General features: G+C 37.3%; 1 protein-coding gene across 1 annotated transcript in view; it reads right to left on the bottom strand.

The window, feature by feature from the left end:
• Positions 1–6864, bottom strand: part of LOC117404818 (potassium channel subfamily T member 2) — a 47010-nt gene extending 40146 nt beyond the window's left edge. The window contains exon 1 of the mRNA XM_059031815.1: positions 6532–6864. Coding sequence (XP_058887798.1) covers positions 6532–6626 — 95 coding nt within the window. The 5' untranslated portion in view covers positions 6627–6864. The remainder of the gene's footprint in view (positions 1–6531) is intronic.
• Positions 6865–13061: the final 6197 nt, after the last annotated feature.

Here is a 13061-nt window from a genome sequence, read left to right as displayed (position 1 = left end):
GGGCGACTTACGATCGCAAGCAAATACAAATACATTCAAGTGTTACAATATAAGTCATACAATAAGAACAAGAAATACAATAATTCTCAAGTATGCAATTCCTATTCCTGACATGTATTGTGTAGCATATAAATACTGCACCTTCCTTTCTGATTCAATATGGTACTTTAAGTTTACCTCTTATATATCACCTCTAGGAAACAAGGCATCTGTGAAACAAGTCCTTCATGTATTACATTGTTCGGCCATTAACGATAAGTTAATGACCTTGATGAAGCTGAAAGACTTATCTAGAAATAATGTTAAAAACAAAATCTGAAACCAAAATACTGTAGACACTCAAAACCCACACACGTAATCTTAATATTAAAAAAGTAATATTTCAATTGAACAATGGTGTTACTTTATGGTTCACAAAATCAGATTTACCACTAAGTGTCATCAACTGGAATGCAACTCCAGGTCCCTGCTCGGGACAAACAATGTGCTGTTAGGCAGCTGTCAGAGCTAAAGCAAGAAGAACCACATTGAAAAGAAATCAGGGTTGGCATAATTGAAGGTAATGAGAGGCTTTTAGAGAAGAAACTGAAAAATCAAAGGGAAACCATGTGTTTCATCTGGTATCAGTTCTAGAACATTGAACCACTAATGTAATACAAATAACCCTAACCCTAATGTAATACAAATCAGCCTAACAAACATATATGTTTTAATGGTTAGGGTATGTGCTAATTTGCATATCAACATCTATTATGCCAGTGGTAATTTGTACTGCAAAAGGCTGGGATGCCGCAGTGACAGCATTGGTTTCTATGGCAATGGGGGTTGCTACTAGCTATTTAAACATCCTTGTCTAATCAAGGATGTTCTTTTTCTTTTACAGTAAAACGCAGTGTATGAATAATACATATGCTTTAAAATTACAATTCAATACAAGTTTATTATTGCAATTAATATTGAAAAAGGTTTTTAAACTGTAATCTGTTTAAAATGGTACATTTATAATTGAATTAACACTCAGTGTTTCAAAGGAAGAAAGACTGCAGGGACATCAAACTGCAAATGACAATTCCTTGCATTAACGCCTCTGGCATGCGTCCTTATAACCCTGAGACAAATGTGGTTTTGGATATGATTTTTTTTTTTTTTTTGTGGCTGTTTGAAAGTAGTTTATAAGTTTCAAGGTTATAAAGTTATGAGGCCATTTACAGTGGATTCATTCTGCTCCATTGATTTGGGAACCCCACTGCGCTGTCATCAGAATCGCTTCGGTGAATATGTTAATGATACCACACCCCGAAATTTATGCTGATATGTGGCGATGGGGCATATATACTGTAATGCTATATAACGGCACTGTACATGTCTTCAGAATACCATTTCAGCGCAGTGTTTTTTTTTTACATCTCCGCTCCATTTTGGAGCCACAGAATCGGGGGAATGTGCCGTTTGCGCTTGCACTCGCATTTGCGCTGTGATCAGAATACAGCCCTTAATATCTAATCCTTTATGTATCTTATACATATTTAGTCTGGAAATACTTCATGTCTCAGTGCCCTGCGGACAGCTTAACAGCCTTCCTGAAGAATCACCCACCCCCTGCTAGAGTCACCATCGTAGGCTCATATAACTTCCCTCTGGGCTCTCCCCAGCCTATCCATTCCAACAAAAACAAGCATTACTTTATAAATAGGCTGACCTTCTACTCTATCACCCTACATGGACTGCATTGGCCCATGATCCTATTACTACAGCTAGTAAACATCATTAGTTCAGCCCTATGCCCTTTAGAAACGCTTTACCTTAAATATCCTAATTACCAATGGTCTTTTTATTATTATTATTATTAACAGCAGTGACAAAATATATTTGAGGAATAAAAACAACTTAGTTGCAGGAAAGAACTGTTAAATGACAATTCCGAGACGTTGTTTTCTAGTTGAAATTATTTAATTAAGCTCCAAAAATGTCCCTTAGCACTTTAAAATAGGTCCCATTAGGTTGCTGTATTTTTATTAGCATAAGAGTTACACTAGTCCTGATGTGTTACTCAATAACGGAAAGGCAAATAAAGCATGGCTGACAGATGACACTAATTAATGACACCTGGTCTAAAACCACTTCTTACCTATGAAACTCTTTACACTGTTCCAGTGGACCTCAATGATCATTTAAGACCAACAAAAGTAAATAATTAACTTTAAAAAGTAAGTAAGTATTTAAGGGATTATAGCATCATAATGGCAAAAAAAATTATATACTGTATTTTTTTTTTTTTTTTTGTATGGTACATCATTTTTTGCAAACTGTATAATTCTCGCCTGTAAGACAAAAAACAGTACTGGATCTTGGATCTGGGGCGACCATTTACACATTAACCCGAGTACACCAATTAAAAAGCAATGCTATTTTTCTTATTTATACAATTTGTAAATACAGATACCACAGTAAGTAAGATATACCGATTTCCACTACATGAGAGTAGATGTTAAGATGAATTATGGTTATGAATATTAATAAGAACGTTGATAATACAAGGTACACCAGAAATGTGTTATTTTGAAGCTTACCAAGTAACAACTATGTCTAACAGGTTTTGTACATGCTAAGAACATTACTGTGTTCTGTTATGCTCAAACATATTTCAAAATGAGTACACCCAAAAATGTACTTTTTTGTATTTAAATAATTTGTATTTAAATAATTTGTCAGCGTTCAGCTGTAGGTTCAGAACCTTGGACAGCTACACCGGGAGAAACTAATAGAAGCTGAATCAGCACCTTGGACAGGGATAGTACTTGGGCTGGCTGCAGAAAATAGTTTCAATGAATTAGACAGAGATTTACAGTAGTGGATATGTTTCTGACTTTAACCATAACAATGTTTTAAGAGTTCATCCATAAACCAGTTTTGATTGTTGCACTCATTTTGTAATAGTGATGTTATTAACTTAGATGAATATATTTGGTGTCTGTAATGCTGTTAGAAGTAGCAGTTTGATAATAAAATTGAACACACATTGTTGTCTTACTTCACTACAAACCTACTTTGTTTTTGTTTTTACGCAAAATTAATAATTATCCCAAAATCCTCATAATAGCTTCATACAGGCAAGCTTCAGATATCTGCACATTTATACTAAAGAAAGTTTATAGGTGTGACTTATTTCTAAATAGCACGACCAGGCATGTCACAACTGAAGATTTCTCCTCTGAGGCTGTGGCCATTTTACAAGTAATCTCGAATGACAAAATATCTACCTAAATATCTATATCTATCTATATATATATATATATATATATATATATATATATATATATATATATATATATATATATATAATCACAAAATATCAGTTTTGTCTCAAAAGCATTTCCTGCTCGGACAGCTTATTATCTCCAGCTATTCTTATATTGCCTGAGTGTGAAGCAGAATGAGAAAGCTATCTCTCAGTAGGCTGAATGTCAAACCTGAAAGACACAAAATTTAAACTGCCTTAGGCTGGTAAGGTCATATAAAATAAGTCATAAGTTCATAAAGGACACAATTGTGTGAAAAATGATTGCTGAATTCCTTTTATAGAAGTTGCAATGTCGTCCGCAGACAAGCCAACATGTTATTTACATAATTCATAATGCTAAGACCTGTACTGTCATTGTAGAACAATGCCACACTGGTTGGACCTAGTCTTCATTCACAACAAAAAAAATCAAGTGAATTGCAAATCAACAGCCAGAAAAATCACATTGAGATCATGAATTTAAAAAAGCAACAAAAACAATTTGATATAACAAAAACTAAAAATCCTCCGAAACAACACTAAACAGTAAGAAATAAACCAAATTTCAGAAATGATACCTAACTGCTGTATGCATTTGATGATGTGATATCTGACGACCAATTGCACAACCTGTTCTTCAACAGCATACTGTAATAGTGCTAATAGTATAATTTATTTTGTGTGTTTTCCTGATAGTGTGCACTAAAATGACTGACACAGAATTAAATTTAGCTACAGGTCATCGTGAAAAAAAAATTGCCAATAACTCTACATATATCCAACTTACACATTTTCAGTATTAACCATGTATTAATGTGTAACATTGTTTATTGTTTGCTTTAACTCAGTGGTATTTCCATAACACACACAAAAGTACAAAAAAGAGGACAGTTTTAAAGGAAAATCTTAATGACTTCTCTATGAGAGAAATATTAAACTACCACACATCATTTATGGCAGTACTCTATCACTCTACCAGCAAACATTTTCTTCATTCAGTTTGTAATGTTTAATTCATATTGTACACAAAAGTATAGTCTGTGCTAGTATAGTTCCATTTAAAGATGTCTTCTTTCTTCAGAGGACATATAATGAGCTTCTTAAAACTATGAAAACATAGGTTAGAAAATATAAAAGTTTTGTGTAGTTTAACATCAATAAATAAACAATCATTTCCTGTGAAACTGTCATCATGTAGCTGAATTTTGCCTTTTTAAAAATCTCTCTATATTTTTTCTAAACTCTTTTCTTCTGTCATCATAGATGCACTTAATCTGTCTCAGTCAATGATATAGCTATTGTTTCTTAAATGTTTAATTTATGAATACCCCGCTGTGAAGAAGGAAACTGAGATTGGGATACAAAACTCAATTAAATATTTGACACAGATTGTTGTTTGATTGGGTTTAATGAGAACAGCTCCACGTTCATTTATATTTCCATCTGACTCAAAACAAGTGCACGGTTAATTTTTGACTTGGTATTCAACAGCTGAAATACAGGTTAATAAAATATAAAGACAATCATGTAGTACATAATCTGTAGTAAGAATGTTAGGGGTTTTATTCTTCATGTCTTCAATTAAGGAATGTTTTTTCAGGATTTTGAAAGATCAAAGAAAGATGTAAGATACGTCTAGCTATGTTAAATTCTGTTTTATATCATATATTCATAAGCTGTGTTATTTTTGAAAATGAAAAACTGAAAGCATTTCATACTGTGACAGATCAAATAGCTGCTAAATACATTTTTCAATGTGCATTTAGGAGTTGCACAGTGAAAGCCAACAATCACCCAGAGAGCCTATCTCAAATTATCCAACTGCTGTGTGGAGGTGTTCTAAAGGCTCTGAATTTCTTTTTATTCTAGACGGGAGGTGCAGCTCTTTTTAAACTTCCACAGACACTACGGTTTCATCAATAGGCTTTGAAGTATATTTGACAGTTTGCTGACCCTGTGAGCTTTTGATCTACAGAGTTGTAACACAAATGGAAAATGAAAATAACAAAAGCATATGGTGGCAAATAGTAAATGCCAAACAATATGCAGATACAAATCCAGATGCACAAGCTTTCATGGTGCCTCAGACTAGCCTTTAAGGCAAATGGAAAATATACCAATGCTTCCCAGGTGCACACAGCAATTTTGACAGTTTTGAAGTGTTTTGTTCAATCAGCCAGAAAAACAAACAGTCTATAGGGTATAGCAGCTCAATGACTGTGTGAGCAGCTCAATGACTTTATCAATACTCCTATTCTAGTTAAACAGAATATTCCATTTATCAGTATGATTACTCTGATTATTTAGGAAATTATGAAACATTCATTGGTGGCAGAAAAAGATTATCACAAAAAAATGTACTGTATCCTAGGGGTTGTGGATCTGAAATCATCATATACATAATAATGAGGGTTTACTTATAGCAGTTGCATTAGTGATAAGTGCTCCTCCTATGCTCACCCACTCACTGACACAGCATGCTCACAAATAAACACTCAAAGCAGTGCTTCAAATTTAACATGTATGAAAAAGTCCATAGCTCCTAAAAAGCGTTTGTTCTACTTGATTTTTCAAAACTAATGTAAAAGATAATGCAATCAGAAGAGACCTCTCAAACCCACTATCATATCTATTATTTGTACAAAAACAACACACAGCAAAAAAAATAACACAATCACTGTATTACATTCTCAGAAATAGGGATTCCAAATAGAAACAAAACCCAAACAGACCCAAACAACAGACTTTCCACCCCTGTTCTTGAAGAGGTTGTGTTTTACAGCGTAGCACATTACAAAGGCTGTCACAGATATCCACAACAAGCTCTGTTTTTGCCACAACATCACATCCATAATGTTGTTTTTTTTTGTTTGTTTGTTTGTTTGTTTGTTTGTTTGTCTGTAGGATGGAACCAACTTCATCTGCAATTTTTACACAAAGGTAGCAAACAATAGTAGGTTTATAAAGTACGGAGTTTTTAGAACTGCAGCCACTTTGCTATACGTTACTGGAGCTGGAATTGTTTAATACCTGCTGTGCAATTAGTAGACAGAATACATATATTTTACGTCATGTTCTTGTCTCCTTGATAATCATTTGAAACCAAAAATGACAAATGCATTTCACCCTCACAACTACAGCAAGAAAGGCAGGTGTATCACCGACTGTAAACTTTCTTTATAAAAACATGAACCTGTTGCTTTTCCAATAACGATCGCGTTTACTCTGTTTATTCGACATTTTAAACTCACCTGTCGTCGTTCTGCCAGCCTTGGTCTCCAAGAAGCAAATCTCGAAATCTATACCTGGGAGGTAGAGGAGGCACCTCGCTTTCCAAATCAACCATCTTTTCCAATTGTAATATTCACTTCGTCAGAAGAAAACTTCAGTCAACGTGGTTTTCTTATATTAAAAAAAAGGTTTAACCAACTAAACATTTTATAACTACTGTACGTGATAACAAACTCCGGAAAATAAATACATAAAAAGGCAAAATATAACAAAAAGCAGTGTAAAGTTTAGAATAGCTTTTGAATCGTGCAATGAAATACAAAAAGATGGTCGTTTTGTTTAGACTTGCACCTGCAATTACATTCTTTCGTTTTGGTCGTAAACATCTCTGTGCATCCTCCAGGGCGCTCTCCTCAACACCGCCTAACCAATAAGATTACATCACCCGCATTTGTATTTGCAACATCCCTGCCACGAGACTTTTTGAGCACCAATTTTACTTTCATACATGTATTGCATTTTGTTGCTAAATGCAGTATACGGTTTATCTTATCAGAATGAATGAAGAAAGTGGCATTTTAATCAGCAACAGTTTATTAGAATATTTTAAAACCAAGATTGATAACATTCGCCTGCACATTCTTACCTCCTTTCATGACGCTTCTGTACAGTATTTTAGTTTGCCTGGTTTTGAGGGGTACTCTCTGTCTTGTTTCACACTGCTTACCTCTGAATCTCTTAATGATATTGTCCTTCAAATGAAACCCACCTCAAGCTTACTGAATCCTATTCCCTTTGCTCTTTTATGTTATTGTCTTGCAATAGCCCCTTGGTGTTAAATATTTTAAACGACTCCCTGAGCTCTGGTGTGTTGCCGGCTGCTTTTAAAATGGCGAGTGTCACTCCAGTGCCTTAAAAAGCTAACGTAGCTTTGGATAATTTAAATAATTATCGTGCCATCTCAAATCTATTAGAGCGAGCTGCCATATAACTGCAAATAAACTCTATGAACCTTTGCAATCTGGTTTTCGACAACTACACAGTACTGAAACTGCCCTTGTTAAAGTTACAAACGATCGCCTTATGGCAGATGACTCAGGTGCGTTATCAATTTTAATTCTTTTGGATCTTAGTGCTGAATTCGACACTGTAAATCATGCTATCCTACTTAATAGGTTAGAAGGTTTGTTTGGCATTTCTGGCATTGCACTAAAATGGTTTCAGTCTTATTTTACTGGGCGTCAACACTTTGTCTCTCTTGGCGGTTTTAGTTCTGAGGTTGGGCTGGTAACAACTGGTGTCCCACAAGGCTCAATTTTGGGCCCTCTACTATTTAGTATTTACATGTTTCCCCTTGGTTATACACTAAGATTACATGGCCTAAATTATTACTTTTGATATGCATTTCTGATATTAAGAATTGGACGTCACAAAACTGTCTGCATCTTAACTGTGACAAGACGGAGGTTATGTTGCTAGGCACTGCCAGTTACGTAAAACCAATGCTGTAAACTTGTCAGTTGATGGTACTATACTTGAGTTCAGATTCAAAATGAGAAATTTGGGAGTTATTTTTTATCCTGGATTAACTTTTGAACCTCATGTGCAGAACATTGTTAAGGCATTATTTTTCCACCTTAGAAACATCGCTATGCTTTCTGCTTCTGTAGCTGAAAAGCTGGTTCATGCATTTGTTTTTTCGAGGACTGACTATTGTAAAGCTCTGCTTGCAGGCGTCTCCAAAAACACACTGTCCAAATTACAACATATTCAGAACTCAGCAGCTCGTATCCTGACAATGTCACATGCAAGGGATCATATCACTCCTGTTCTAGAGTCCCTGCACTGGTTGCCTGTCAGGTTTCGTGTTGATTTTAAAATTTTACTTCTTACTTTTAAGGTTTTACATGGGTTGGCTCCACAGTATTTATCTGATCTCTTATCAGTCTATACCCCTTAACGCAACCTTCGCTCAGCTGATCTTGGATTGTTATGTGTTCCCTCTGTTCACCTCCGTTCTATGGGCGACAGGGCTTTTTGTTGTTATGCCCCAAAACTTTGGAACACCATTCCTAAAGAGATCAGGGATTCTACCACTCTTAATGACCTACTTTTATAGAAAGGCATTTTTATGACTTTTTATTTTCTGTTTTGTTTGTAAAGCGCTTTGAGATGTTGCTTTTAAAAGGTGCTATATAAAATAAAGTTTATTATTATTATTATTATTATTATTATTATTATTATTATTATTATTATAGCATTCATTAGGAATACATTATTTTTAAATAAATGCATTTACAGCACCAGCTTAGCAGTAACTTGAGTACTGGTAATAACTATGTTAAACTTAGTGTGTGGCAGGTAAAGGGTTTTTCCAACACTTCTTCTTTATGTTAATGAAATTGCATTTTAACTGTCATAAAATACAGATAGGATACTGACTTATCTTTTTCTACTTTTAATAAACCAATATGACACCATCAACTTACAAATACTATACAGTGCTATACTATGTACATACCACAACATGGTATCTGATGCACTTCTTATGAAGTGTACATGAAGGTGCCCTAGACTTAAAGGGTAAGCTCCTATGATGTCCTTTAAATATGGTATAAGACAGTGGGCCCTAATTCACAAAACTTGTTCTCTAAAGGGAGTTTATAATGTATCCTTTTGTTTCAAAACACTTTCTGTGTTTAGTAAATAGCACTCACATGCCATAGTTATTAATATATGTTATTATTTATTTCTTAGAAGACGCCCTTATCCAGGGCGACTTACACAAAACAAAAATACATTTCAAGAATCGCAGAACAAGTAATAATACAATTAAGAGCAAGATAAATACAATGACTTTGGTTCTAGCAAGTACAAGTATATGACAAAATACGATTCAATAACGGAGCAGATAACAGTGTCAGTGATAGTTACATCAGGGTATAATTAAATACAAAATACTACTGATTAAATAACACTTGACAGATTACAGTACTCTAAAGTACTGGATTTAATCCAGTCAAATAGGGGGCAGATAAGAGCAAGTAAAGTGCATTTAAGGAAGAGTGATAAGTGTCGAGGGGGAGAAAAAAGAGGAGTTCTACAGGTGCTGTCTGAAGAGGTGAGTCTTGAGGAGGCGCTGGAAGGTGGTCAGGGACTGGGCAGTCCTGACATCTGTAGGAAGGTCATTCCACCACTGCGGGGCGAGGGTGTAGAAGTAGCGGGCTCTGGAGGCAGGGGAGCGTAAAGGAGGTAGAGCCAGTCTTTTAGTGCAGGAGGAGCGGAGAGGTCGAGTGGGGGTGTAGGGAGAGATGAGGGTCTGGAGGTAACTGTGTGCAGTCTGGTCAAGGCATCTGTAGGCTAGTACAAGAGTCTTGAACTGGATGCGAGCGGTGATCGGGAGCCAGTGGAGCGAGCGGAGCAGTGGAGTTGCATGGGAGAAGTGAGGCAGAGATAACACCAGGTGAGCAGCGGAGTTCTGGATGAGCTGGAGCGGAGATTCCAAGGTCAGTGAGAGAGGATAGTAGAATAGAGTGATCGACAGTGTCAAAGGCAGCAGAGAGGTCGAGGAGAATTAGGACAGAGGAGAGAGAGGCAGCTCGGGCAGAGTTTAGTGAGTTGGTGACAGAGAGGAGGGCGGTTTCAGTGGAGTGAGCAGAACGGAAGCCAGATTGGAGAGGGTCGAGTAGAGAGTGGTTGGACAGGAAAGCAGATAGCTGGCGATGTATAGCCCGCTCGAGGGTTTTGGAGAGGAAGCGTAGGAGGGAGACAGGACGGCAGCTCTGGAGGGAGGTTTTTTGAGGAGGGGAGTGATAGAGGCTTGTTTGAAGGCAGAGGGAAAGAGACCAGAAAGGAGAGAGGTGTTGAGAAGGGAGGAGATGAAGGGAAGTAGAGCAGGAGCAGCAGCTTGAAAGAGGTGAGTGGGGAGGGGGTCCAGGGCACATGTGATGGGTTTGTGACCCTGGTGCAGGGAGGAGAGGTCAGAGTCTGAGAGGGGAGAGAAGGTGGAGAAGGAGGGTGAGCAAATACATATTTTCTGATAAAACTGATAGTATAATTGAGGCACTCCCTTATCCACCCAGTTGGGCCTGGACCCTGTTCATATTAGTGGTTTGTTCAGAGTATTGATTGTAATCTGCATCATATTAAAAATGCGTTGTAGGATAATGGTTGATTTCTAATACTCTCCCAATGTATTCTAATTTAGGGATACACGTTTGGGAGACAGCTGGAATGTTTTTTTTCTGCTCTGTCCTTTTTCTAAACTTACTTTCAAATGATGACAGTTGACAGCAGTATATATATATATATATATATATATATATATATATATATATATATAATTTATTTCTTAGCAGATGCCCTTATATATATATATATATACACACACAGTGCCTATAGTAAGTATTCACCCTCCTTGGACGTTTTCACAGTTTGTTGTGTTACAACCTGAAATCTTGATGCATTTAAATGGGATTTTTTCCCTGTTGATTTACACAACCTACTCAACACTTTAAATGTGTGAAAAAATGGGGGGGGGGGGGGTGTGTGAAAAAAACAAATCAATTAAAAATAAAAACCTGAAAAGTCTTCATTAGATAAGTATTCACCCCCTTTGCTATGACACTCCTAAATAAGTTCAGGTGCAACCAATTGCCTTCAGAATTCACACAATGGTTCGCTCTGTGCACGCAGTGCTGCGGCTCCACCCACAGCCCCGGCTCCGCCATCTCCACCCCCACAGTACCAGTCCCTGTCTCCCCCAGCGGGAAGTGCCATCACTGATGTCAGAGGAGGATGCTATATCTATAGCAGCCTCCTAGGCTGAGGGCTCCTTCCCCACTGAGATGGAGGAAGGAAAGGAGCCTGCACTGTCATCGAGGGGGAGCCTAGTTCCGACATTGCCTCAGAAGCTAGTGTGCCCCCACTTTCAAGCTCCACGTCAGCACTAATGTTCTGGATGCAGGCCGTAGCTCCCTGCCCACAGCCATTCCCAGCTTTCATGGAATTTATGGAGGAGGTGTGCTTCTCTTGGGATCGTCCGGCCTCGGTGCCAAGCGTGTTGAATCCCCCAGTGGATTCCACCATTGCGGCCTTGGTCAAGGCTCCACCGGTGGGGGGATTACCTAAGGACCCTGTGTGCCCGAACTCACAGTGCAGGGTTACGGAGACATACCTCAAAACAGGCGTATGCAGCGGAAGAGCAGACAAAAAAAAAAACGGAGGTGGATCTGAGCAATACACATTAGTCCCTTCACCACAGACATGACATGGACATAAACAAACAAGATAGCTGCTTCTGCATCCAGCGCTCAAAGAATATCGCGGACATTTGCCAAGCTTTTTGAGATATTACAGTAATAAAATAATGACTTGGATAGCATTATTGAGGATTTTGGTGATAAAACAAGTGATCAGGAGATGACTTATCAGTATGCACTACTGTGAAGAGATATGTGATAAATACAGCGAACAAGGAGTGGGGCAGGGCTGGAGATGAGTGTCCTGTTTATATGCAGTGCCTTTTAAACCTGTTTTACTGTGAAAAAATATATATTTTTAAACAGCGCATGTAAAATAAACAGCTTGTGTAAAAATAAATTGGACCCAACGTGCCTGACAGGCGCTGAATAAATGGACCGCAAAGGGTTAATCCCTCGGTAGGCGGGATCGAGGACGTCACCCCAGGAAGGGGCCTGTCGGCAGCTCTGATATAAAGAGCTCAGTGAATACCTACCAATAGGAGGCATGTCCCATAAGTGATGTTTTGGTTGTCGTTTTCTCTTTCAGGGAACCAGGGTTACAGTAAGTAACCTAATGTTCCCTTTCAATTAACCTCACGATACATATATATATATATATATATATATATATATATATATATATATATATATATACAGACGTGCTCAAATTTGTTGGTACCCTTACAGCTCATTGAAATAATGCTTCATTCCTCCTGAAAAGTGATGAAATTAAAAACTATTTTATCATGTATACTTGCATGCCTTTGGTATGTCATAGAATAAAGCAAAGAAGCTGTGAAAAGAGATGAATTATTGCTTATTCTACAAAGATATTCTAAAATGGCCTGGACACATTTGTTGGTACCCCTTAGAAAAGATAATAAATAATTGGATTTTAGTGATATTTCAACTAATTAGTTTCTTTAATTAGTATCACACATGTCTCCAATCTTGTAATCAGTCATTCAGCCTATTTAAATGGATAAAAGTAGTCACTGTGCTGTTTGGTATCATTGTGTGCACCACACTGAACATGGACCAGAGAAAGCAAAGGAGAGAGTTGTCTGAGGAGATCAGAAAGAAAATAATAGACAAGCATGGTAAAGGTAAAGGCTACAAGACCATCTCCAAGCAGCTTGATGTTCCTGTGACAACAGTTGCAAATACTATTAAGAAGTTTAAGGTCCATGGAACTGCAGCCAACCTCCCTGGGTGCGGCCGCAAGAGGAAAATCGACCCCAGAGTGAACAGAAGGATAGTGCGAATGGTAGAAAAAGAACCAAGGATAACTGCCAAAGAGATACAAG

The sequence above is a fragment of the Acipenser ruthenus genome, chromosome 10 (assembly GCF_902713425.1).
Source record: "Acipenser ruthenus chromosome 10, fAciRut3.2 maternal haplotype, whole genome shotgun sequence".
NCBI classification, from domain to species: Eukaryota; Metazoa; Chordata; class Actinopteri; order Acipenseriformes; family Acipenseridae; genus Acipenser; species Acipenser ruthenus.
This window is presented reverse-complemented; position numbering and strand designations above follow the sequence as displayed.